The sequence below is a fragment of the Cyrtonyx montezumae genome, unplaced genomic scaffold (genome assembly GCF_038088225.1).
Source record: "Cyrtonyx montezumae isolate F1298 unplaced genomic scaffold, pur_monq_1.0 scaffold_5, whole genome shotgun sequence".
Taxonomy (NCBI): domain Eukaryota; kingdom Metazoa; phylum Chordata; class Aves; order Galliformes; family Odontophoridae; genus Cyrtonyx; species Cyrtonyx montezumae.
Window position 1 is genome coordinate 2261445 of NW_027072056.1, and position 27468 is coordinate 2288912.

Sequence of the window (27468 nt, forward strand, 5' to 3'; positions counted from 1 at the left end):
GTCGTCGGAACTCATTGTACTAACCTGTCCAAGTGTAATGAATGCGCGTGTTTTATGCTTTTAAATACGCAGCCGCTTCTCTTTTCGGTGAGCGAGTTAGGTGGGGTTTCACCCTTTGCAAGCGGTGTGTGCGTGCAGCGTTGAATATAACCTAAGCCTGGGTTACACAGTTCGTCTCCACCAAGTCAGTTATCGAAAGAAGGCAACTGCCACAGCGTACTGCTGCTGCTATCCGCGCTCCTTCCCACCAAACGTACGCGTATTTACCACAGCGAGACAGATGCAATGCCGGCGTGGGCACGCACCCCGCGGACACCGTTTGCTGCCTGCATTCCGAGGCAGCAAAACGGAGGTGTCCGCAGGCGCCTGCAGCTCCCACGTAGCGCCTGCGGGCACCGCGACTTTCCCTCTGGGTTTGTCAGTACCAAAGAGCCGCGCGGTTTCCCCCCAGCACATCCCCTGCACGGAGCAGACGCTCTCTGGGATCGGGGTTCATCGATGCGCGCGGCTGTAGGACTCAGGGCCCAAAATCGCCCGCCCGCTCCTGTCAGCGCAGCGCCCTCTGGCGGGCAGCGGGGCTGAGGGCGCCCGCCCGCTCCTTTCAGCGCAGCGCCCTCTGGCGGGCAGCGGGGGCTGAGGGCGCCGCGCTTCCGGTTCCGGTCGAGGTGATGGCGGCGGGCGGCAGCGATCCGCGGACGGCGGACGTGGAGGAGGACGCCTCGCAGCTCGTGTTCCCCAAAGGTGCGCGGTGGGACGCGGCCGCCGTGCAGAGTCCCGAGGCCGCGGGTCTCCTGGGCGGGCGTGGCGAGCAGCGGTGCTGGGCTGAGCGCGTGCGTACAGGAGGAACGCGGTTCGTCGCCGTCGGTTACAGCTGCCGGTTCTTGGTTTAGGTGTAACCTGTAGTTTTTAAACCACGTTTCTTTCGATGTTGCGGTATCGCTGCCCTTGGGAAGGCGGTTGTCTGGAGGCTGAGTGATAACCCGGGACTCTAACAGATAAGAAGGATTATTTTGCAGAGGGAAAAACACCAAACAAGAGCTTTGTAAGCAAGTGCTGAAGGGCCCCTGGGTTTCTGGTAGTGCCTGGTTCCAGCCGTCTGTCACTCTTTTGGGCACATGAGGCCTGTCTTAGCATGCTCAGTTTACTTTTAAGAACCCCTCAGAGCCCTTCCAGGACTATATCAGCTCTGGATTGATAGAGGGGGGTTGAATTTGACCCGTTATTTAAGCGCTTTCACAGACTACCACAAGAAAAACAGGCTGTAATCCCTCTAGTCAACTGGAGGAGGACCATCTGGAGGAAGGAGCAGGGCTGTAGGATAAGTAAGAAGCAGGGCCGTAGGTGGTAAGATAAGGGATAATTGGGGAGGAGTAGGACTGTAGTCAGCAGGACTAGGAGGGAAAAAAAAAAAAAGAAAGGGAATCACTGCAAGAGTTCAAAAAGACACTGCAAGGAAGACACTGAGCCTTCGTTCACTGACAACCTGAGGAAGCCAAAGCACATGCGTCAGGGGGAGGGATGAAAACAATGAATATGTAAACAAATGTCATGAAACCTGTTGAATATGGATGAGCTTGGCTTACAAATATGTAACACTTCTGCTGGTCGGTGTGCAAGTCTGGTGGAGCTATCCTCCTTGCACCCAACACTTGTGCATACGCTGAGTAAACATACCTGCTTTGTAACCTAACTCTGGGTTATGGAGTTTGATTCTGTAAATCAGGATGGACGTTGCATTGCTAAATACCTTCTTCATAAAGCTGGTCATACATTACTTAAGTTCTACCAAAAATAGGTGAGGAAAACGTTGCAAAAATATGTCAGGAAACAGCAAGTTTGGGACTGCAAATGTAAAAAGTGTGGTCAGACAGACAGCATTGGGTGGCTGCTCAGAGTGGTGTTTTTATCCATTTTCAGCATGGAATGCCATCCAGCTCTTGCTGAAAGGGCAGAGAAGCACATTGTCCTCTTGTTATTTCCCAAAGCTCACTCACACAAACACAAAACTCCTATAAGTGCTTTACTTCTTTTAATGCTGCCGTTCACTTGTTCAAATGTAGAATTCGAAACGGCGGAAACTCTCCTGAATTCAGAAGTACATATGCTTCTTGAGCATCGTAAGCAGCAGAATGAGAGCGCAGAAGATGAGCAGGAGCTGTCAGAAGTCTTCATGAAAACTCTGAATTACACAGCACGCTTCAGTCGCTTCAAAAACCGCGAGACCATTGCCAGCGTTCGTAGGTGGGTGGAAGATCTGATGTGTAACGTTGGTGTTGTTTTATGGAAGTGAGGTTTAGTGGTGTTTCCTGATTTGGACCACTACAGCTCTGAGTCTTGGCTTTTTGGAAAGGTAAGAAATTGGACGGTAGTTCTTTATGGAGCACTGTGCTCAGGCTCAGTTGGGCCTGCTGAGCTGCTTTGTTTTCCTTGTTTGAAAGACAGCATATTTATGTTAAAGCGGGAGGGTAATTCTGGGGTCTTCCCACAGCTGTGACTTTTTTACCTATTCAATTATGTAACAGGTATTCTTCCAAAAGCCTTGAATGTAATGTCAAAAAGTGGAGTGAAAGAGAGAGTTGTATGTTATCTGTTCGGTTTGTTGCTCCTTCGTTTATCTATCTTGCTTGTAGTTTCACCAGGTTGTTGTCTTTCCTTACAGCTTGCTGCTCCAGAAAAAGCTCCATAAATTTGAGTTGGCGTGTTTGGCTAACTTATGTCCAGAGACTGCTGAGGAAGCCAAAGCTTTGATTCCTAGGTGAGCACTTTGATGTCCCAAAAGGAGCATTGTGTACTTTCCTGTGATCTAAAGCTATCCATGGACAGATACCTTCTCCACAATCCAGATCTGTTAATGGGAAGACTTTCTGTCTTCGCTTTCCCATTAATCTGACTGTGAAGCAATGTCAGTGTCCCTAACGCACTTCAGATAACATTTACTGGATTAAGAGTGATAAAACTGTAGAGTCAGAAGGGACCTTTAAAGGCCATCTGCTCCAACTCCCCTGCAGTGAACAGGGACATCCACAGCTCAGTGAGGTTGCTTGGAGCCTTGTATGCTAAGATTTTATAGAATCATAGAATCTTGGACACACATTTCTTGAATACATCCACAAAAAGTGACCACCATTTCCCTGGGCAGCCTGTACCAATACCTGAACACCCTTTCTGTGAAGAAATGATTTCTAATCTAAAGCTTCCTCGAGGTTCCTGACATTCTTCATTGCAAGTCTAGGCTGGCTTATGAACATGAGGCCAAGGGGTCTGGTTAAGCCTGCACTTGTGTTGCCTTTTGTATTCATTGTGATACTCATTGTATCACAATGAATTTAAATGATTACACATAAAGTTCTGGGAAGGATGGAAGTCTGTCACGTAAAGAGGAGGCTCTGCACAGATGTCTGAAACGAATTCAGAGGGGAGCAGGGAGACTGTAAAAGCTTTAGTGTGCCCTCGTTGTTTTTTATCTTGCAGCCTGGAGGGACGATTTGAAGATGAGGAATTACAGCAGATTCTTGACGACATTCAGACTAAACGCAGCTTCCAGTACTAAGGTTGAGCCTCGACCCCTCCAAAAGAATGGAAAAATCTGAAAACTTTATCTCTCCACCCTCTGTACCAATCTAGCTCCTGGGCTGAGGAGGGGAGTTGTGGATAAAGGGAGCTCCAGCATTGTCAGATGCAGGGGTACTGGAGATCAGCGCAGTCCTCTTGGTTTGATAAGGATGCCTGCATTGTGAGGGCACAAGAACTTGAAAAATCTTTTCTCAGTGGCTCCAATATTTGTTTCTTCCAGATTCTTCTCCCCGATTTGGGAATTCTGTACATGTTTCTGGGTTTTAGCAGGAATGTAGACCTGCTTGTTTGTTTTGTTTTTAGCTTGTATGTTGGTTTGTTGTAAAAAGGAGTGGGGACACTTAATTCTTGACTCCTGGATAGGCAGAATCAAGTCCCGTCATCTTTCAAATAGTTTCGGGTGTAAATTAAAATGTATTTCTAACTAAGGTCCTGTGTTTTATAAATATTATGAGCATATTCAAATTTACAAAGACCTTTTCAATAAACTGATTAGCCTGGAAGAACGAAGACAAATGGTTGCAGGAAGAAGAGCTGAACTGAACACCAGCACGGGTGTCAGGTCACTGTTCTGCTGATGGAAATGTGAAGTTCCACTGATGCAAATGGGAAAGAAATAGGATTATTCTGTTCCTGTGGTTCCTACTGAGCCAATAAACCGGATTAATCACTTACTGGATCCGGTTAATTGTCCCGAAGGGAGCACAGAGCCAGGCAGCAGGGTGAGCCTCCATGGGGCACTAGGAACGCTCCCCAGCACTGCTGCTGTTGTCACTCAGTTATCCTGCAGCGTATTTAAGGCGTTTTCATCTCTGAAACACGGGCTCTCGTATTTCCATGAGAACTGTCGTTATTCGGAAGGAAAAACCCCATGCCACCAACGCTTTGGGGCGGACGGGAGCGGAGGTCCGGATTGCCCGCGCAGCCTGGTTCCGGCCGCTCCGTTCCGGCAGCAGACGCCGTGCTAGGCCAAGCGCATGCGGGTCGGCTGTGCGGGGCGCTCGGCTTCCGGCCGCGCAGGCGCAGAAGGTGTAGCGGCGGGAGGCTCGTGGAAGCGGCGCGCGCAATTCTCGTCGCGCCTGCGCAGTGGCCGCGGCCTCCCCGCCGCCGAGCGTCTTGACGTGGGGCGCGTGCGCCGCCCCTGGCGCTGGTGGGGGCAGGAAGATGGCGGCCGGCCGCGGCGGGGGCTCGTGAGGCGGCGGCGGCGGTTTGCCGGGCCGGGAGGACGAGGCGAGCGGAGGGGCGCGAAGGCGCGGTGAGAGACGCTGGCTGGACGGTGAGCGCGGAGCAGGGCGGGGTGGGGCGGGGCGGGCGCGGGGCCCGGGGAGCGCCGTTCCCTCCGCCATTTTTAGGCCGCGGCTCAGGAGCGGTGCGGGCCTCCCGCGGGAGGCCGAGAGCCGGCGGCGGCTGCAGCGACGGGTGGGGGGTACGCGGCGCATCGGGAGCGCGGAGCTGCGGCCCGGCCTTGTCCGCGGGAAGGCCGTGCGGGGTCTGAGCGTCGCGGGGCGGCGGGCAGCGCTCCGCTGCTGTGCGTTGCAGCTGGGAGTCTATAGCGCCCGTCCGGTTCCGATGGGGTCTAACCGGGGCCGCTCGCAGGTCGGGCGCGGGCTGTGAGGACTCTGGGGCACGTACGGCCACGTGTAGCAGGCGCTAAAGTACCCAGGAAGGTGGGTGGGTGGGCTCTGTGAGTGCGCAGTGGCACAGTCCGATGGCGGTGTTATTTCTCAGTAAGAAGCAGCAGTGATGACTTGTTAAAATTAGGAAAAGTGTCTTTTATTCCACTGGAGGCAACTCGCTAAACTTCGTGAAAATGGACATTATTTCTCCCTTGCTGACTCTTAGCTTCTCCTTTATGATTAGATTATTGTATACCTTGAAACAAGTATTTTGCAGTAGTGATACTCATGTGAACGTTTCTGTCTTACAAAAAATGCCATAGGTAAGTAGTTCTGTACCCCTGGGTCTGTACCTTATTATATCTTTACTCACAATTTGTGGATTGTGCTTGAGAATCTGTTTTTTCTTTGGGAACTTCAGTCCTCCATCCTTCTTGCAGCCCATTTTTATCCTTTTGTAGCTCTGCAAACTCAAAGCTGCTAATGCTTTAATAAAGGCAGTTCCGCGTGGATATTTTTCAGGGAGCTTACAGTATGCAAGCACGCTGTCATATAGCTGTGTCAGAGTACTCACTGTTTCTTCCTCTTGAATTGCTTGTGAGCAGAACAGAATTCTGAGCATTTTGTTACGATGTTGTGGTATCATCTTTAATGCAACGTTATATAATAATAAAAATCTGTATTTACAGTCTACTTAATGTCTCGTTTAGTTGTGCTGTAGTATTTCATAGGTTCATAGGTTCATATTTCTAATGGGCAGCTACAAAATTCTGGGCACTTTATTTAAACAGCCTCGGTACAGTGAGAACAAGTTGGCATGTCTTTAATTGGTTTGCTGTTAGCATTTCTGGAGTTGTCTGCCCACCTGCTCTAGAACTTGGAAGCTGGGCTCGGCTTGGCCTGCCTTCATGTGACTGTTTCAGAAGCTGATGTAATTACCAGATTGTCAGTTTTGATAAGTAAATATGGAAAAATTGAGGATGTGTGAAAAATCTTTGAGCTGGAGAGAATTAATTAGTTAATACCAGTTAATTCCTTATTAACTAGTGTGCATTTACCATAGAATTACAGAATGACTTGGGGTGGAATGGATCCTAAAGCCCGGCCAGTCCCAGGGCCCATCAGCCTGATCCTGAGCACCTCTTGGGGCATGCACACTTCTCTGCACAGCAGTGCCAGTATCTAGATGTCCTTTAATCTAATAAGAAACTCCTTGAGCTGCTGAAACCTTTAATTGTTTATAGTGCCAGACATTTGTAGTTTGCCACTGTTACCCAAAGTGCTGGTCTTTCGTTGAACACTTGCTCTTTCAGGTTGTAAAAGACTGGCAGCTAAAAAGCAGCAGTATCCATTACTCTATAAAACACTGGAATTGAAAACCTCTGCTGAGCACAAGGAGGAATAACGTGGGCATTGTAAACTGAGCTTGAAACAGAGGTAATTTGCTGTAGCAGAAAGAAGCCTTAGACAGAAGAGGGGGTAAGAGCTTATGGTTTGTTCCCATCTCTAGCAGATGCATTGCTCTTCTGAGGGACTTGAAAAGTGTGATGGAGAAGACTTTGGATTGTGTAGGGACGTGAAAAAGTAGTTCCAACTTCTTAAAGAAGTAGTTCCATGCAAAATATTTCTCTTTCTGCAGCTGCTAGCTACAGCGTTGTTATCTAGGGAATTTCTGTGGTTTGCTTGTTAAAACTGACAAAAACAAGTAACCCCTACCTTGCCCAGACACTACCGTAGCTTATATTTTTAGGAAACTGATATCTCTGCATAGGAATATTGAAAAAACAAGCTGAAAACTTGAGCTGTACTGTGTCTGTGAAGTTTGTATTCTTATTTGTCGCATTTTCCTCCATGTTATTATATAATCTTGTTCCTGAAAATTTAATGTGGAGTGAAAGTAACAGAAGTACAGTTTTTGCTGCTGTAGCTAATGTTCCCAGCTGAGCTTCAGCTAAATTGAATAATCTTAGTGCTTGATAACGGGGTGAGAACATGGGGAAGTCTTCCAGAGGATTAAAGCTGCAATGAATGTGAGGTGTCCTCTCTGACAGAGAATCTCTGGAAGTAAGAGCAGAAAGGTAGGCACTGCTAGGTGAGCAGCTCTGGGTTCTATTTTATTCTCAATTTCACTTCATTTTTGAGAAATCACCACCCCAGGTTTCAGCACTGTACAAGACTCAGGGCAGTTCATTCTTGCTTGCTAGTGCTTAAAAACAAGTCGGTGTGAGACGGAATGTCATTTCTGGTCCAACCTGCTCCCTGCAGCCTGCCTGGCTGAGCTGCCTGTTCTGTGAAACTCGAAATGCAGTGTGAAGTACATATTTACACCATTGCATTTGATAACAATCTTGGTGTAGACGCTGCATGCACTGCAGTGTGAAATGCTGGTTAAAATTAAAGTTAACAGTGGGAAATAGTAAGGCCTCAATGTCTTAGGGCATGGAGAAGCTTGCACTTCTGTGGGGGATGTGATTAGGGAAGCAGCCAGGAGTTCCAGCTCTTCATTGTTCCGCGTTGCTTTTTTTTTTTTTTTTTAAGTTTAGACAACAGAAAGAAACCTGAAATATGAAGGGGATTTGATTTAATGAGAAAATAAATCCATGACCCAACAACCCAACACAAAATCTGAGAATAACTGCCGGACTCAAGCAGTGGTACTTTCAAAGACTAGAAGCCTGAGTCTGGACATGTGAGTTTAAGCCTACCAAGCTTGATACTGTTGTATTTCTTGGTGTGTTATCCTTGCCGTTTGCACTATCTTGATCACAGCTGTGAGTTCCCTGAGTAGGGAGGTTTACTAGAGGCCCAATTATTTTGCACCTTGATAATAAGCTACTAGTAGTGGTAGTTTTTTTTCTCTGATAGTGCTACTCTGCACCAAAAGAAATACAAAGAATGGCCAAAACAGTTGTTCCTGTACCCATTAAGCTACAAACCTGTTCTGTACTGAAAAATTAAACTCATGTTCATAAAGGTGTCTCCTTGTTCAGGAAGAGTAAGTGCTGCTTCCATTGTATGGGATAGTCTGACAGGGAATTGTATTGAGAGCTACAAAGAAATGCTGCCAGGAATTGTGGATGTTCTGCTCTGGGCCTTTATTTCAGGATTGTTTTTATCTCAGTTTCTTCTCTTCTTTGGGAACAAAGATTTACTGTACAATATCGAACTTTACTGTGGAATAGCCCTGGTAAAACTGGCTGCACTCAAGTGTTGCAGAAAAAGCCATTTAGTGCTCACATATGAATGGAATAGATAAAGTATAAGTAGGTTTTGATGCTCCTCAGTCATCACTGAAATAATCTCTTCCTCTTTGTGCAGCAGTGACTTTGGTGCATTATTTTCCATCCAAGATTTACAAGTTCATCTTCTTTTTTTTTTTTTTTCATTTAAACATATTTTAATCCGTAGTGCTCCTAAACCTAAACACTTCTCGTCTTCTGTTTACTTGTAATTAGTGAGCTCATTTTGGTATGAAGAACAGCATTTGTCATGAGCTCGTTCTGTTATTTGATTCATATCTGCTGACATGAAACATGCTGGTTGCCAAGGAAAGATTTAGTTGTGTGTTAGCTATTGGGTCTTTGTAATTGTTGTGAATTTGATGGAACCCTAAACTTTTAGGCATTTAAATTAATTTTAAAATTAAATGGCATTAAAAAGTGATTTCTCTGCCTCTCTTCTCTTGATTCTGGAGTCCTTGCCAGACAAACTGCTGTACAGGGAGAGCCTTTCTCTGAGCAAAACGAAGGCCTTTTTGGTGACTTGTAATCATCTGTCAGTTCTGTTGTGTGTGTTGTCACAAGCATTGCTTTTGGGATGGCTGAGGTGGGCAAGGAAGTGGTGCTGGCACTGCCCAGCTCTGCCGCCTCAGTGACTGCCTTGTGTCTTGAGAGGCAGCGAGCACTAGTTCTTGCCTTAGCTAATACAGCAGCTAAGTCCACTCGTAGGAAAATGCATCCCCAGATGTTTGAGATCGTGGCTGTTTAGTGCCAATTTCAGTGCACTGCAGCTCGTCACAAAGCATGGATTTCGAGTTGCCCGCAGTCACACCCCTGCAGCTCCACCTGGAGCAGCTGCCCCAGCGGAGCAGCGTGACAGCATAAGGTGGAGTGGTTTTGCAGCTCGCAGCAGTGGTGTGTTGAAACTGAGGGGGTCTTTTACTGAGGCTGTTTCATGAGCTTCTGCACGGCCACGCAGGTGCTTGCATTAATCCCTGTTTCTGTTTAAATATTTGAGGTTTCTTCTAAATCACTTTCCCGATTCAAAAAGAGACATGATGTGAAAGCGAATATGAATGTGTCATTTTTTTAATGGGAAGCCAGAAACTGGGGTACAGGCATACACCTTGTAGTGTGTGATGTGTTTGGTGTGGTTTTGGTGTTTCTTACAAAGCTTTGGCGTCTCAGTAGTTTGAATTCTTCTGTGAGTGCACAAGTGTTCATCACCAGCTTTGAATCTGGCAGGAGCTGTGTGTTGAGCTGATGTGAAATGCCACAGCTCCAGCTGATGCAAGGGCTGCACCGAGAGCCCCAGGGTGCCTGCCTCTGCCCTGCCATCCTCCCGCTGGGTGCTGGTGGCACTCTGAGCTGGCACTGCAGCCTGGAGAGCTGCCTGCCCCTGCTCTTGCTCAGGTCTTTTCTCTGCCTGTATTCCTGGAACTCCTTGGTAAGTTAGCTGTGATGCTGCTCTGCAGTTTGACCAGTATTAGGAGCAAAGGTCTCGTGATACAGTAGTTCTGAGGGGCTGGTCACACAGATGTTTGTACTGCTGTAACAGGTAATGTAGGACGCAGCTGTAGGCAGGGCAGGACACTAATTGGTGTCAGCAGTTTCAGGTTGTGTTCAGGTTGTGACAGAACTTGATCTCAGCAGTCCTTTATTGACTTCCTTCGGTGCTGAAGCTCACGGAGTTGTGTTTAAATGGTGTGGTCAGGTCACATGTTCCAGCATTGTCCCTCTTCTCCAAACCAGCATCACAGCTGACTTTGAAAATGCTTTTCTTTCTATCGAGGCAACTGTGTAAACAAACCTGCACTTCTTTGCGGAGACTGTTAGATTTTTATAACACAAGGAAAATCATAGATTGACCAGATCTGCAAGTAGGACTGCAGGCTCTTCAGCTGTTAGTATAGCATGCTTGGTTTTGAATGTTTGTGTAGTTCCTAAATTACAGAGTTGGCTGACTGAAGCATGGGTTTAACTCCCATCAAACCCTATGTTGCCACTTCTTTCTGCTAGTGGATGGAAATGTTTTCCTCTTAGAAAATCTAGGGTTAATAAATAAGCTTGATCTTTCTCTAATCATTCCTTCTGTTGAGCCTTGAGCACTATTTCTGCCAAGCTTTCTGTACACTATGTTGGAAGTATCGACCTAAGCAGCTGCGTGTTGCTTTTGCTGATGCTCTTAGGGCAGGTGAGAGGAGGGAGAGACACCGAGGGATCTTAGGCCTTGGGACCATGTGGTTTGCAGGGCTGCATCTCTCTGTGATGCCCTGCTGGTGGTTGTCACGGGGAGCCTAGCTGCTGGGTAATGCACTTCACAGGACTTGGTTGAGAACTGCTGGATATGGATTTGAAGTTTCTTTACTGAAAAATGTGTTGGTAAAGAACATAACTGTATGTGCTTTTCTTGAATGCTACTAAATGGTGAAATGCAGAGGGTACTTACTAGAGAAGTTCACACGTGGCTGTGACACAGTGCACTTCTAATCGTGTTCAGACTGCAATCTGACTTTGCATTCACAACAGAAGGCCACAAAAGTTATTCCTGGGGGAGATGGCTGTGTAATTTTAGTTAAGAAAGTGAGTGTATTTCTAATTCATTTTTGTTAACACTGTTCTGATTTCTGAACTCAGTGTTGAGTAAAAATGAAGCAATCCTGTTCTGCTAGTGATTATCATGTAACCTTGTGAACTAGGCCTGGCTCTTCTGGTGCTGAGCTAGCAATGTGAAGTGTCTCGAGAAAGTAAGAAAACAATAGTTGTGCATAGCTGACTTTTCCTGTGCAGCCACAACCTTAAATCCATCTTTGAAGATTGTGATCTCATTTGCTTCCCTTGAGAAACAGTGAGTGTGGAGGAGTGACCTAGGGGACTTAGGTTCTGGTTCTTTATGTAATATGAGGGGATCTGGCATTAGTTACGTAGAGGTGCAGTTGTGTAAGCACGTGGTGTATTTGTCTTTCATCAGTGCAGGAAGCGTTCCAGTATTTGATGTCCTTTGTATAGGAGAATCTCTCCTCTGGCTGCGTTTGAAAGCAGACATTTCAAACAGAACTTCCAGGTCTGCTTAAGAAATACGATGCAGACTTTCAAAAGCAGAATTTTTTTAATCATAAAGTAATTATAATGTTTGTTGCTAATTTAGGCTTGTTCTTCAGGAGGCAACTTCTAGCCCAGGTAGTGGCAAGCAGGGCTTACCTGTTACTTTTCTACAGCAAACTGAGGCAAAAGCTGAATTCGCATGTGTGCGTGACTTCATGTCCACTGTAATTGGAACTTGTTTGTAGTCGTTCAGCAGTGTTGTTTTCTTTGCCCATTTCTGTAATTATTTCGGGTGCATTTGGTTGATGGGGATTTGTGCATGTGTGTTTTTATGTTGTTCATTTTGTTTACCTTTTTTTTCAACTCTGATCCAGCAGCAAGTCAGCAGTCCTGCAGCGAAGCATGGGTTGGAATCGCTGTAGCAGAACCTGTAAGAGTTTTTAGCAGCATTGTGTGATTTGGTAAAGTTTGAGCTGTGCTCTCCAGTTCTGGTGCGTCCCTTCAGTGGGTATGTTGGAAAATACCTCATTAGGTGCTGTTAGGGTAGTACTGTGAGGCAGCATGCCCCTGGACATTTGTTCTGGAGCATGGCTGTAACAGTGCCCAGAATCTTGTCACATCCTGACATTCCCCAGCCATGATTAAAGAAGTGTAAAATCTTTTGGGAGAGAGAGGTAGAAAAAAATATTGTCATCATAGTTGATAAGTACTGGAGAAGTCTCGTTGTTTGCTTTTAGTTGTGGTTTTTTTCTAAGCCTTCTTACAGTTTTTCACGTGATCACAAATGATAGTGCTGCTTTGCTTCCTGCTGCTGCTCCAGGGACTTCAGTATCTTAGTCATGGAAATGTAATAGCTGTTCTGTCTTTATTTAGCCAGGAACCTGATGTGGCAAGCAGTGCTGCTTTGTCAGAAGTAGCACTGAGGAGAAGAGATTGTTGCAAAAATCTACCACAAGAGCTAAGGAACACTTTTTTTCTTTGCTCTCAATGTTTGTTCTCATATAAAAGCTGTAAGAATTAGACAAGTGTGCCAAGCCCTGGGTAGGGAGAGGCTGGGGAAGGCCAATCCTCCTAACAAGTTACAGTTTACTATTTCCAAGTCTTAGTGAAAAGCCTTTGATGTTTTCAGCATTGTGAAGGACTCTTGATAGTTAACTAATGCACTGATTGTGCATTTTTCTATTCCCTGGTGTGAACACTATCAAGCTGGTACTAGGTTGTATGGACTCGATCAGAATCTGGGTGGATGGTTTCTGCATCAGATCCCAGGTGCTGTGTCCATAGTTCATTTTCACCCTGTGAATGGTGAAGGCCTTCTGGTCCTTCCTTCCACTGATCAGAAAGTTCTGCAGACTTCTGATAGGATTTCCTTGACATTATTTCCCATTCTCTGGCGTTTGTTTTTTAAATTGAGGACTTGAGTCTTTTATTAAGTTGTCTCTTGCCAGGAGCAGAGCATAAACAGATAGAAGCAAAACAGCAGATTCTGTATCATACCTACGTTGTAATTTCTTTCAGGAATTCAGTAAGCTTCCAGTCTAGTCTTCTGTGAGATAAGAAGGAGAGATGATAACCTGGTGATTTGGGAGATTACATACCTAAACTCGCAGCCCTTGGGTCAAGAGGGACCTAGATACACCAGAGGAAAGGGTCAGCAGAGCCTTGGTAGGGTGAGCAAGGAGGCAGAGTGTGCTCCTGGGGCTGGCAGCGAGCTCTGTGCTGCCTGCAGCCCTAACGAGGGGGACCTGGAAGTGGCAGTGAGTGCCAACAGTGTGTTCTTATAAACAACATGTGTTACAATGTTCCTGCTAAAAAATAATATGTAAAGAGCTGCATGTTGTGTGAGATTGCAGGGAGTGACCCAAGCAGATGCAGCTGGATTTCTTTAATTTGCTTTTCATTATTAGGCTTTGTGTTAGTACAGCAAGTCCTGATAGAGAGCCCTGATATTTAAGGTTAGCCAATACAAGAGTGCTCTTTTGCTTGTAAATCCTTTCCTTTTCTGTTCTTACTGTTGGTCATCCTATGTTCTGTGATTTAAAAGTCAGATTTTGTTTCCTGACAAGTTGGTGGCTTCAGATTGTGGCAGCATGGGTATTCAGCATGAGAAAGAACTGGGCAGTATTTCAGTCAGCCTGGTGCTGTTGTATTGGTGACTCACAATATGAAAGTCTGGGTTGTAAGATCAGCACAGCTCTCATCAAAGAATTAATTATTTTTCTTTTCTGAGCTACTATTGTTTTAATTTTAAACACAAAACTATCAAACAGCAACATGGAAATGATAGCAGCATAGCAGGACTTGTGCATCTTGTAGCCAAGGTTTAGTGCAGCATGGCAAACATGGGAGGCGCTCAGAATTTGCAGTGCAGGAGTCCCTTCTGGGGATGAGTTGTAGGACACCTTTCTTGTCAGAGCAGTTTCCTTTATTGTGGCCAAGGTGGTGAGGCACAATGCACCTCCTGAGTCCTGTGAACTAAAGTAGTTTGTTTTTTAAAGGTGTATTCAAACACTTCTGTATGTCTGTCTGTTTTGGAATGAATCGGGGGCTCAATTTAAGCATCAGATGAGTTGTGCTCTAGGTACTAGGTTATATTTTATGTACTTACCACTAGAAAAACAAAATTGGATGAAGGCATTAGTTGTACATGAAACTTATGTGCTGCAAAGCTGACTCAGTTCTCAAAGTTTCTCAGGTTGCAGAACCCTCTTTCAGTCTGACTCTGAGTTTCTTTCCTCATAGCCCATCCTCCCTTGGGCTTTCTGGTGTCTTCATTTCAAGTTGTCCACATGCTTTCTCTAATATTCTAGAGGGTCACGGGCTCGGTGTTGGCGTGAGGAACTTGAAAGGTGTGGGGCTTATTTTGTCACTTCAGTACTGCCACTTGTTCCTCCTGCAAAAGCTGCCACGTGCTTCCTCTCATTTAAGGTGTTCAGAATTTAAACCCTGTTTTAGGAAAGCTCTTAGCCTCAGGACTAAGTTGGAAAAATATGCATGTTTTTGCATGTTATAGGGCAATGCACGCTTCTGTTATCACTATAATGTGAGGTGCCTTTTATCAAAAGTAGTGATGTACAGTTGAGGAGCTTGAAGTCCAGACAGGTCTAAGAGTGTCTTGGAGGTGCTAATGTATTTTTAACTAGTTTGACATTGTTGCTGAGGATATGCAAGTGAGGTGATGGAAAGACATCCGCTAGGCACACACCTATAAATTCCTATGTCAGTCATTAGATGCTTTGGGTTGGAAGGGACCTTTAAAGCCTTGGGAGGGACACCTCCCACCTGGCCAGGCAGCCCAGGGCCCTGTCCAGCATGGCAGGAGTGGGACAGGGAGTAATAGTTTTCGACTATCACTAGACTCCCTGACAGAGAGTCTCTTCTCACCTTTAGGTACTGGAAGTTGCTACAAGGTCTCCCCAAAGCCTTCCAAGTCCCACTGTCAGCCTGGCTCCATGGGAGTGCTGTAGGAGGCTGCCTGTGGACTCTCCAGCAGCTGGGGATGTGAGCTGAGTGCAGCACTGCAGGTGGGACCTCATGACAGCAGAGTAAAGGGGGGCAATCACCTCCCTTTCCCTGCTGGCTGTGCTGTTTTCAGTGCAGCCCAGGACTCTATTTGGCATTATGGGCTACAGGTGCATGTTGCTAGTTTAGTTTCATCTTTTGTCTAGCAACACCCCCAAGTCTTTCTCCTCACAGCTGCTCTCCTTTCATTCTGTGCTCAGCCTGTGGTCATATTTGGGATCACCCTGATCCCAGGGCAGCACCTTGCACCTGGCCTTGTTGGGCTGATGAGGGCCCACTAGACTCTGCAGGTGGCTGTGGCCAGCAGCCCTTTATCTCTAATGTGCTGATTGAAAATCTTCAGAAGACCATTTACTTACACTGGGTGAAAGTAATCCTTTTTCTATCAAACCACCCATGTGGTGATGGTGTGTGCTTGGGAAAGGCCTGCAGGTGTGCCAGGCTCGTTCCTTCTCAGCCCTTAACCAGGGTGGCTTGCTCTGCTCCTATGGAGTAGAGACTAAAGTTGTGTATGTCTCTTTTTGGTTCCTAAAACATGAAACGTTGTGCTAAAGGTGGCAGGATGAGTCAAGGATATGGTCTTCCACGTGATTATTTTCTGTCGGGAAGCAGGTTCCCAGGTGAGGAAGAAGGCTGACTGATGGGGTCTGGAAAGTGGTCTCCCAGATACAAGCTGAGTGTTCTGGAGCGGGAGAGGAACAGGAGCTGTCACTGCCAGTCTCCAGAGCTGAGGTGCATGTTTCTTCCAAAAGACAAAAGAAAGGAGAACGTTTGGCAGTATCTTTCCTGCATTTGGTGTTGGAAAATCCTGCTTTTCGTTTTGATGCTGTGTGCTCCTTCCAGTTAAAAAGATCACCTCTGCTGTGAGGACAGGCTGAGAGAGCTGGAGCTCTTCAGCCTGGAGAAGGATCCGAAGGGACCTTATAGTGACCTTCCAGGACCTGCAGAGGACCTACAGGAAAGCTGGGGAGGGCAGGTAGCGACAGGATGAGGGGAAATGGCTTTAAACCAGAAGAGGGCAGATTTAGACTAGATATCAGGAGGATACTCTTTCCTCTGAGGGTGGTGATGCACTGGAGCTGGGTGCCCCCTCCCTGGAAGCACCCAAGGCCAGGCTGGATGGGGCTGTGAGCAGCCTGGGCTAGAGGGAGGTGTCCCTGCAGACAGCAGGAACGGAACCAGCTGATCTTAAAGGTCCCTTCCAACCCAAACCATTCTGTCACTCTGTGATTCCATGTTAAGGAAAAAAAGGAGTCTTCCATCTGAACTCCCATTGGTGGACTGAAGTTAAAACCAAGTGCAATTAATTTGCTTAAAATGGGAAGTGTTGCTGCTCCGGATTGCACTTTGTTTTCTACTTGATGATTCTCTCAGTGCAGCAGGAAGTTCAGATTTCTGGAGTCCAGCCAATTTTGAGCTGATACAGAAGAGGTAAAGTAGAGCATGCTGAGACATTCCTTGGTGCTGGCAAAAGACAGTTGAAGAGGCTCATAACAGTGAACTGGTCTATCTGTCTGACTGGAGTAGCAGTTCTTGGAGATAAATGTTAGTTTCATCTGATAACTGAATATGTACAGAAAGACTCTTTGTTCATATAACTTCTTTGGCAGCTTCACTTGGTGTGCATATATACACATATGCACACATACACACAGACATGAAGCAGGCAAAGCTTACTGGAGCATGAGGATATTACATAGATAACTGTGATACTCAGGACACTGTAAGAACACGATTATGAGCAGCTGGATTAAACCTTTCTGTATGCTCCTGGATTGGAGAAAGCTGAAAGCATAACAAGAACTTCAAGCCTTTGTTTTGTTCTTCCTGTATTGTCCCCCTTATTCCATCCCATCTTGTGCTGGTGTGAAGGGTCTGTGTCTGTGATGAGGTGTAGCTAGCATACACTGATAATGTTTTTAAACTTTCTGCTGCTATTTGGGTGTTTACACTGATGTAAGGCTGTGGGTGTCTGCTTGCAGTAGTTTTGGGGTGTCCTGTGTAGACCAGCACGTGTAACTAACGATTTATCTGCGTGTGGAATTATTACTACTTCCTGGAGGATAGATCTGTTTTCTGAAGGATCAACTTGTTGCTCTTCCCAAAAAGGTATTTTTATGTAGTGCTTCCTTGTGAATGGCTGATCAAAATGTCCTTGGAAGCCCCAGCATGTGTGTTCACCAGCATCCTTGCTTCTTGGCATTTATTTCTGTATTACCTACAGGAGAATATGGATACTATGTGGACTTGAAAATATACTTTTTTTTCCCTTCTGATTAAATACATCTTTTAGACTTGTGAGATTACAGGTGCATTTTTTTTTTCTGGCTTTCTTTTCTTGAGAGTTAAAAGAGACTCCGGGATAATGTTAGGGTACTTGGCATGCTCCCTGTGTGAGAAGTTCTGCAGCCTTTTTCTTGTTCCAGGTGAGCTTAATATTTCACTCATTGTGTGGTTAGTGATGTTACTTGGTCTGTCTCCAAGTGATGTCTGTGTCCTCTTATGCTGCCTGATACTGAGCAGCTCTCAAACAAATCTGCAAGCTTGTTCATTTATTTGAAAGCTGCTCTTTGTTTCCAGTTACATAGGGTGGTCCAAGAAAAGATGCTATTCCTGCCACAGGTCTTAAATTGCCTTACCTCATACAAAGAAACATTTTAGTTCAGATTTCTTTCTCGGATGGTGACCTGAGCTATAGTTGTGTGCCATGAGTGGATGACTTCTGGGTTTGCAGGTGAATCCCTGCCCTGTACCAACAAGCTGGGATTTGGAGGGATCCTGCTCCTCCTGGTATAGTAGTACCTCCTGAAAAGGATAAACCATGTACTGTTTCATAGCATCCTTTTTGCATTTCTATCTTGGCCTTTTTTTTCTGTGTAAAGAAATGGAATCATTTTGCAGTTACCAAAATAGGGGGAAAAAAGATAGAGCTTAAAGCCCAACAACTGAAAAAACTCCACTTTCAGTTCAGAGTGTCAGTGCAAAGTGAGAAGTTCGTGATTACATTAAAGACAGTGTGTGTTATAGCTCTCAGCTGTGGGGAGGCTGCTGTGATGTCATTTAATGAAGTTGCAGTATGAAAAATCACTTCTTAGTCTAATTTCCCTTTACCATTTTCCCTTTAGCACTCATTTTCTTAATGTTCTTTTCTGTTTTGTTTTGTTGGGAAATGTTAGAAATTATGTAATTCACTTATTTTGCAGTAAAGAAGTTGAGAGTGTACCCTGAGGCAAACTGTGATCTGTATTGTATTGTAGGTTATGTAAAGGAGGATTTTCTTCTCAGATCCTAGAGTAAGGATTTGGAGCAGCCCTGTAAAGCTTTCTTTCCTCATTATCAACTTCAGTTGTACACCCTGTCTGAAGGGGCTCACTGTGGCTTGCCTGTATCAGCCCTACTGAGGGCATTCCTGTTTGGTTTTGGTTAAGCAGTGGTAATGCAGATGTGACAGCAGCCTGTTGCAGTCGGATTGCTCTGGATACTTCCACAGAGGAGTTGCCCTAGGTTCAGGTTAGTGGAATGTGACACGGAGGAGAATTGCAAATGTGACTTTCTACAGTGCTGCTTATTGGGAGGAAATTTTATTTATCCTTGTGGACTTAAAGCTACTGAAGGTACAAGCAGTGCCTTTTTGCCATTATTTTGTAGTAACCAATGATTTCACTGTTATTTTGCAGCACTTCAGAAACGAGATAGCCATGGCCACGGAAATCGGTTCCCCGCCCCGATTTTTCCATATGCCGAGATTCCAGCACCAGGCGCCTCGGCAGCTCTTCTACAAAAGACCTGATTTTGCACAGCAGCAAGCAATGCAGCAGCTTACCTTCGATGGGAAACGCATGAGAAAAGCTGTGAACCGAAAGACTATAGATTACAATCCTTCTGTAATTAAATATTTGGAGGTTAGTTAATTTTTGCAGGCTCCTGATTCCTGGGTGTGTGGAATAGTCTGGAATACCAAGAGATGTACTGCTGCACTTTAAAACCAACTGACAGATGTCTGTAAACTTGACGTGGGGTGAATTCAAAAGTCTGCAGTGCTTTTAATAACACTGCATGTGTACATGACTGAATTTGTAGATAAATTGTAAAGAACAAGGTTGCCTTCATCTGTACCGGAGCTGCAAGCTGAGAGTTCATCTGAATGTCCTGTGTGATGTTCTGACTTCTTGGTAGGCATAAACTTGGTGTAAACACTGTAATGGTTGTTTTAGTTTTGAAATGGAGAGTTCCCCTCCTCTGGAGGCAGGGCACCATGGAATGTGTTCTCATTTTATTAATAACACTGCAGTTTGAGCTGTGGTCTCTGGAAATCCTTTCCTGTACGGTTAGTGAGCAAATGTAGAGTGACTTAAATAGGTTTTGTTGAAGAAATGTCTCAGTGAAAAATGCTTGTTTAGCTTTCCTGATGGAGTGATACTCATTTCTTCATAGATCCAGCTTTTGATCCAGATGTGCAAGATGCTGGTTATTAGCTCAGGAGGCATATGATCAAATCTGAAGAGATAGGGATTGTTGAAAACAGCAATATTGCAGGGGCATGATGAACTGAATTCAGCCTCTTGGAAACATTGGATGATTTTAGTTTGGAGATTTGTTTATGAGAGTATTCTTTAAATATTTGTTGTTTATTGTAGGGATGTCTCCCTTCCCCTTCACCCCAAATCTAAAAAATAGTGGACAAATTAAAAACAAAAAATAACAAGAAAAAACAATCGTAATAGTTCATGACCTTATTTTTTTCCCCACTATGGCAGAAATGAGCACCCTTGATCTTTGATATATGAAAAAAACTAACTTAAAAGCAGACAAACAAAAGCCCTGCATTACTGCTTTGAGTGGAATAAGACTGGGTCATGGCAGAACTGCACTTCCACCTCCACTTTACCACTTAGTTGATTTGTTGCATTCCAATGAAAATGAGAACAACTCATGCAATTCCCTCGTGGCTTAAACAGTTCTAACAAGCTAATAGTGTGTGCCAGATGTTTGAACTGAAATTCTAGCTCACATTTCTAATACACACACAGATACAAGTTGGTGAAGTCTGCACTGTGAAGCTAAAATATACTACATTTCTATTTCACATAAAGTGCTTTTCTAAAGTAGGTGTTAACATCTCACAAAATGTGAATTATCCTATGTCTGATGAGAACTGAGTTGTCTCAGTTTTATGCATTTGGATGTGTTGTTACTTTTACTCAATGCTTGTGTAAGCCTGGCTATCAGCATGTTCCTTCTTTGCTGTAGTGGTGACATAAACCAGGAGTTTTCTTCTTCTTCTTTCCAGAATAGAGTGTGGCAGAGAGACCAGAGAGATATGCGTGCAATCCAGCCTGATGCAGGATATTATAATGATGTAAGTGAAATCTTTCTATTCCTGAGGAAGTCTTATGGTTAAAATTGGTCCAGAAAATCTGAGGGACTCTGCGTGTCAGCTGGAGTTATCTTTTCCTCAGCAGGAGGGCTCAAATACGTGAAGTATCTTCACCCTACGTTATCTGCTGCTGTTGAAGTCTATGACCTTAAAAATACAACTTAAATTGGATAGGCTTTTAAATATGGGCATAAGAACTTTCATAGTGCAGGGAGCTTATCCTCTTGAAGGTGCTGGTTATGCATGTTTGAGATTGAGGGTCGCCCAGGTTTCTGGACGATTCTGCAGAGGTACTCCCTAACCCTGCCAATGGGAGCTTGGTTTTCTAGATGTGAGTGTTCAGAATGCATGCTTTCCATGTGGCTTCTGATTAGAAGTGTCGTTCCTAAACCTTCTGTTTCTTCTTTCTTAGTTGGTCCCTCCTATAGGAATGTTGAACAACCCTATGAATGCTGTAACAACAAAATTTGTTCGGACGTCTACTAATAAAGTAAAATGCCCAGTATTTGTTGTCAGGGTGAGTATAGCATTGGATTTTTCAGTTGTGATGCTTTATTGTAGAGATTGAAAGATTTTGGGGGAGGTAATGTATTTTGACTCAGATAAAAGACTGGTAGAGGTCTTTCTCTGTGCTCCTTAACTTCTTTAGCATCTTTTAACAACGTTTCATTGATTTCAGCAGGATTGATTTGTATTGTGTGCTAGAGTTGTGTTGATGCCACACAGTTCTCTTTGTGATTAGGTTTTGTTGTTGCTTTTGTTAGCACTGCATCTTTGTCCTGTTGTTAACAGAAGTCAAAAGCCCTCTGGCATGCTTATGCATTTTTGTCTATTTTGCACCAACTAGCAAATGACTTAGTAAGTACCAGTGATTAAATGCCCTGAAAAGAAGCTTAAGATCTATTTCAATAATGGTGAAGAAATATTTGAGTGTTACATATTTGCAAAGTTAAGTCAAATCTTCCTTTTGCAGTGGACTCCTGAGGGGAGACGCTTGGTTACTGGGGCATCTAGTGGAGAATTCACTTTGTGGAATGGACTGACTTTCAATTTTGAAACAATATTACAGGTAAATCCATCTATCAAGGTTTCTGGAGCATGTTTTGGGAACACAGCTTTGCCTGTTCGTTGTGGCCCTTTGGTCTAAATGTGGCATTGGTCTGAATGTGGCAGTGGAAGCATCAGAGTTGTTTTGTTTTTGTTTTTGCTTTCTTTCATTTTAATTGTTATTCTGTTCTGTCCCTGTGTCAGACTGTGGCCATAGACAGTCCATTTAATGCTTCTCACTCCATTTCCATACGATATACTAACTGTTCCAGACACTTTGGAAACAAAGTGTAAGTAAATACTCTTCTAGAGTACAGTTTTACAGAGTAAGGGAATCCTTCTCTGCCCCTTCAACTTTTTGAATCTAACTATACCATCATTGTTTTCATTTCTTCATTACAGCTGCTTGAATGGGAGCTTTTCTAACTCATGTTTGTATGGTTCAGACAGTTTTTGAACGTGTTTGCTAGAAGTTTTGTTTCTGAATTCACAGGCTCACGACAGCCCGGTAAGGGCTATGACTTGGTCACACAATGATATGTGGATGCTGACAGCAGACCACGGGGGATATGTGAAATACTGGCAGTCCAACATGAACAACGTCAAGATGTTCCAGGCACATAAGGAGGCGATTAGAGAGGCCAGGTTTATACACAATATACCATTTTCTGTAGTACCTATTGCCATGATTAGACTGTTCTCTCAGTGTATTCTGGGTGCAGAAATGCGTGGGTTCTGTCAGATTCTGGGAAACTTCCTGCACCACATAAACACAATATTTCCTTTTGTTTCCACATTCTCACCGTTTTGCTGGCACCTTTCTGAATCAGTATTGTCCCAGTATACGCCTCTGCAATATGTTAGAGATGTATTTGTCTGCCGCATTTTGCACTGGTATTCTTTTCATTTTTATATGGTGACAATGTGTATCAGTTATTCCTTTTTATACGCACTGTGTAAGTCAACAATTTCATTCCAAATAAAGAATTCAGTCTTTAATAACCTAACTGAATAAAATATAAAGCCTTCAGAAATAAAACACCTGCATAGTTCTCACAAAATAATAAAACACTAAATAAAGTGAAGAACTGCTTGGCTTGGTGAAGCCAAGACTTCCAGTAATACTAAATACCCACACAGACTGCCACATACAGAAGTCTAATGTTAATACTGAATGGGTTCTTCAAGCCTGAAACTGTTAACAAGCCATTGAAGAGAAGACTATAGGATATTCTCTTGGTTCAGTTTTGATACTTCAGATGTGCAAATGTATATATAATATATATACACATATAAAAAATGGAATCTAAAGTGATACTCTCAGTGAGATGTAAATGAAAGATTTCTCTAAAGCAAACCTGCATATAATCTTTAGTGAGATACAGAAATAGAAGAAATGTTTTTAAAGTAAGCCTGAGGAGAAGCTGCAGACTCAAAATGAAGCTAAAGCAGTGTTTCTTTGGGTCCAGGTGCTGGCCCTTGGTGATAAAGGTTCACTGCCACCAAAGCGCATTCTGCTAAAGTCACCATTTTTCTTTGGTAGAGTTTAGAAACATTTTCTGTTTGGTTATGAAAAGTTCTTCTGTTAGATTCAGCTACTGTCATGACTATATATTGTGGCCTTACACTGAATTTCTCTGCTATTTTAAGCTCTCTCCTGATCATAAAGATCCAGGATTTCAAGAGGGCTCTCTTGGTCTTCCACTGCACCAGAAAGGGAGTGAGTGCTGTCAGTTGCTGGAGGTGTTCTGACCCTAATCACGTGGCTATATAACTCCTTCCTTTTCCAGTGACTTTCCTCATGTGATGTTGACTGCTCTATCTGGAAGCTGCTTCTGTGTCTGTAGAATTCTTTTCATGGGTTGGGTAATAGAAGGGAGATTTTCCAAATTTCTTTTACAATAAGTGATGTGGTTGTTTTATATACTGTTTATTTTATCACCAGTTGCTCCAACTAGCTTTTTCATGTGACCAGCTTTCCCTTGTTTTGCTTTTCTGCTGCAAATCACCTGTGGCTGAAGAGGAGTTTTTTTTCCCTAAGAACTGTTCTCCTATGCCTCTACACAGTGTCACTTTCTTACTGTATTGCAAAACATAAGAATCTAGGGTGACATTTACCAAGTCATATTGCTGTTGCTTCTCATCCTGCAAAAAAGGTGCTACTGTATGCAGTCCATAGGTAGGAAGGTGTTAAGAGTAAGTTCTGGATTTCTCGTTTGACTGGGGACAGCAATGCAGTAGTAATCTCATGCTAAATTCATGTCTTGTGATGAAGTGGTAGGCAACGTATTCACTTTAAAGTCCCTGTGTTCAAATGCATCTTTCAGTGTGTAACACCTTACAGTATAATTTTGCCCTGTCTGAGAAGCATAGATAATCTGTTAAATGCTGACTTCTTTCCCCTGCTGTGTGTCTTCATGTAACAGTTTCTCACCCACGGATAATAAATTTGCTACATGCTCTGACGACGGCACTGTTAGAATCTGGGACTTTCTACGTTGCCATGAGGAGAGAATTCTTCGAGGTATGTGTACCAAAAGTACTGATTGGGGTGTTTCAGGAGGGGGAATCTTTTTTTTTATTTAACTAGGTGTTCACAATACAGAATATATCAGCTTGTCTACATTTTGGTATTACATCCCTATCTTAAGTCCTCCAAACAAGTTTTTGTTTGGCTGCTGTTGTTGGTGCCTTAGGCTCAGGGCACAGTTCACAGTGACATTACACTTACTTACTGTCCACTTAAACTAACCAATGGAGGTGAATATAAGGGCATTTTTCTGCCCCTGACAGTGGGAGAAAGAAGTGTTTCTAGATCAGAAATACATATGCCTTTCTCCAGACTTCAATCTTTTTCTTCAGAGCACGCGTTTTCATACAGAGGATTCCTTCTTTTCATGAGAGCACCTTCCATTCTGATCAGTCAGAGGCAAGATAGTTAACTGTTTCTCAGTTCATAAGAGAAGGAGAGCATTTAGGGTAGAGAAAATGACTACGTTTTGATCACATCATGCTTAGTATGTGCAAATAATCCTACTCAGTAGTTTCTGTCCCACATCTGTGTGAAATTCCGTTCTTTCCACTGACTATGTAGAGCTTTCTTTCTTACTGCAGTCTTAATAATAGCTTTTGACAGCTATTTCCATCTTGCAGAAGGTACTAAAGGTAGGAGAATATATTAAAGGCTGCCGTGAGCTTGGAGGTTGTGGTCATGCAGATGAACTCCAAAGAAGACATGCAGTGGAAACATGGTGTGCTTGTAGGTTGTTGAGTCCTTCTCCAATCTAAGTAAGGATTGTTGTTGTTATTTAAATGATGTCTCCAGCTGGGACCTCCACTGAGTGTTTTAAGTCCATCTCTTGCTGTTGCTCTTGACTCTTAAGCTCTTCTTTTGCTAATGAGTTACTTCTAAACACCACCACCTGGAAAAGATGCTGGGCTTCGCTGTTCATGGGATGCTACTTTTCTGTTTGAAGCTGAGTGTAGGCATTACTTAGCTTTGTTCTTTGTAGGAGCTGGCAAGGAAATTTGTAGGCTATTGGCATATGGATTAATTACTTTAGAAGGACCGAAAAAGGTATAGTTTTTTTGTAAAGCATGAAGAAACCATTCTACACTATAAATAATCAGTACCTTCCTCCAAGTATTCACTTGGAGGAAGTCGTGACTGCCTCCATGCAGAGCTGTTGAGGTTACAGTAAACTCTAATTTGAAATGCAGTGGAGGAATTTAAACGTGTTTAAAAATAAAAACGCTTCTCTAAAATATCAAGACATAGCAGTACTTAGTTTTCACATTAAGTCTGTGACTCCACAAGTCCATTTCCGGTAATGGTCTAACAGTGCACTTACCAGGACTTCAGTTTCTTGTTACATTCTGCATAAGGCAGGAGAAAAGCATGGAGAAAGCAGAACTTACTTTTCATTCTGTCACTTTTCTTATACCTTTTACATCACAGTCTGCATTTTTTAGTTTGCAGAATAGTTCTATAAAGACTCTTCACCTCTTCTTGTACAGTGTACGCACAGAGCACTTTATTTTTGATGCTTTTTATTTTTGATGAAGTTGGAAGTATTTTTGAAACTTCTTACATCTCTGGATGAAATTGGGTGGGGCACATTATTTAGTTTCTACTGTGAGATAAACAAAAAGGAACATCCCTGTGTAACCAGCACACACAGGACAAAGTTACAGATGGACTGAAAATCCTTACAAACCCCAACCCTGAGTGTGAGGAATGAGGAGGGAAATGTTGCTGCAAAACATGCAGATTTATTTAGTTTTGGTTTTAGTCCTTAGAACTATTTAACTGATCAGAAGACAGATTGAGAGAGCTGTGTGGGAAACACTTAAGTAGCATTCTCGATGGGAAGTGCAGGCTTTCATTAGCTGCTTGGAGCTCAGTGTTTATGGCTCTGAGAAACTGAGCTTCAACTTTTTGCATCTCCACTTGCATTCTGCTTTTAGAAGTGCTTTGTTTAGTGGGACCTTAAAAACACGATTCCAGAATTAGTGATCTGTAAATTAAAATTCTGACTGAACTTCTCTAAACCTTATTTCATTGTGTTTGTGACAAATACCATGGTAAGGAATGTTTATTTCCTACCTTCATGAACCATGCTTCTCCTATGCTGAGGAATATTGATGCTATAAAGTTGAAGTGATTCTACAGGTCAGATAAAAAAAAGTTTCATTTAGTATATTACCATACTCCTTAGCTAACCCGCTGAAGTACAAATTCAAGTGAAACTGTCAGTTTACAGTCAGATATGTTCATAAAGAAAGAGAAATAGCCATGTATTATTATTCTAATTTTTCAGTATAATTAAAGAATCTAGTTTAAAAAACAAGCTTGAGGACTGTTATGCTACAGAATGCTTTTAAAGCAGTTTTGTAAAGAACAGCAGTAGTGGGGTAAGCTTTGGTATAGAAAGGACAGCATTCTGCGCAATTACTACAGACACTTGATTGTGCTGGAGTGAATCAGCACAACTGATTTTCATTATTTGATTAAATTATTCCCTTTACTTAGAAGTCATCGTAATGAGCAGTTCTAGTCTTGCTTTCTAAGGACTGAGGAAACAAACGGGAAGCCCTAAATTACATGGGACTTTTAAAAAGGTTTTGCTAGTGTCTTGAACTGTCCACAGTAGGCTACACAATATTTTCAGTAGGTAAAGCCATGAATACATAGGGTATGCAAGGCAGAGCCTATCAACTGTGTCCAGCTTCCTTATTTTTCAAAACAAAAATAAACAGTACTCCCTGCTTTGTTCTTCATGCTGCCAGAAGTTCTGGGCCTTTTTGCTGCCCAGCTTCTCCCTGATGTATGCTACTTTGCTGCTGTTTTGCCATTGTGCCTTTCTGGAGCATCGTAGGTAGGTTCTTGAGCTTTGTTGAAGTGATGTGATAATTAATTGAGCCCATTTTAATACAGATGGGATTAAAATCTTGAGTTCTTGGGGGAATAATCTTTAAAGTGACTCATCTTAGAGAAAGTGACCTTGGAAGAATTTGTAAGTGGGAGAAGTGACATCAAGTCTCAGTCACTCTACATGTTTGCGTTTCCTCACCCAGTCACGGTCCATCTTTTCTCCTGAAGCAAAGCTGCTGTTTCTAACTCCTAATTTCTTAATTCTGCACCGGAAGTTTCTGCCTGTATTAATTTCTGTCATGCTGTCATCTTAAAATGACAGTAACAAGAGTACTTCGTGGCACTTGCTGAAATGCAGTGGAGGAATTTAAACGTGTTTAAAAATAAAAACGCTTCTCTAAAATATCAAGACATAGCAGTACTTAGTTTTCACATTAAGTCTGTGACTCCACAAGTCCATTTCCGGTAATGGTCTAACAGTGCACTTACCAGGACTTCAGTCTCACTAACTGCAGTGAAAATGCCAGGGCTCATGTAACAATTCCCACTTCTAACTTACGTATTAATGAGTTTTGATAGTCCTAATTCTGGATATAGAATAAATAACTGGAATTATTGGAAAGAGGAGAGAAGAGTAGGCAGCAAATGTTTGATGTCTACTTTTATTGAGAAATCACTGTTATCAGGGATTTGACA

General features: G+C 43.5%; 3 protein-coding genes across 3 annotated transcripts in view; 2 read left to right on the forward strand and 1 right to left on the reverse strand.

Moving 5' to 3' along the window:
• The window catches only part of GPR17 (G protein-coupled receptor 17), a 179317-nt gene that overhangs the window by 101493 nt on the left and 50356 nt on the right, over positions 1-27468 (reverse strand). The gene's annotated exons all lie outside the window — the stretch shown is intronic.
• Positions 663-3944, forward strand: POLR2D (RNA polymerase II subunit D). Its single transcript, XM_065748214.1, has 4 exons — positions 663-741; positions 2061-2241; positions 2660-2755; positions 3472-3944. Exons 1-4 carry the CDS (start codon positions 669-671, stop codon positions 3548-3550), a joined length of 429 nt encoding a protein of 142 aa, XP_065604286.1. The 5' UTR covers positions 663-668; the 3' UTR covers positions 3551-3944.
• Positions 4725-27468, forward strand: part of WDR33 (WD repeat domain 33) — a 59138-nt gene continuing 36394 nt past the window's right edge. The window contains exons 1-7 of the mRNA XM_065748216.1: positions 4725-4849; positions 18652-18876; positions 20265-20333; positions 20764-20868; positions 21325-21420; positions 21892-22043; positions 23825-23922. Coding sequence (XP_065604288.1) covers positions 18673-18876; positions 20265-20333; positions 20764-20868; positions 21325-21420; positions 21892-22043; positions 23825-23922 — 724 coding nt within the window. The 5' untranslated portion in view covers positions 4725-4849; positions 18652-18672. The remainder of the gene's footprint in view (positions 4850-18651; positions 18877-20264; positions 20334-20763; positions 20869-21324; positions 21421-21891; positions 22044-23824; positions 23923-27468) is intronic.

Coding starts and splice junctions, on each gene's coding strand:
- POLR2D (XM_065748214.1), top strand. CDS start 669: ATGGCGGCGGGCGGCAGCGATCCGCGGACGGCGGACGTGGAGGAGGAC. Junction 742..2,060: donor GCAGCTCGTGTTCCCCAAAG/GTGCGCGGTGGG, acceptor GTTCAAATGTAG/AATTCGAAACGGCGGAAACT. Junction 2,756..3,471: donor GCCAAAGCTTTGATTCCTAG/GTGAGCACTTTG, acceptor TTTATCTTGCAG/CCTGGAGGGACGATTTGAAG.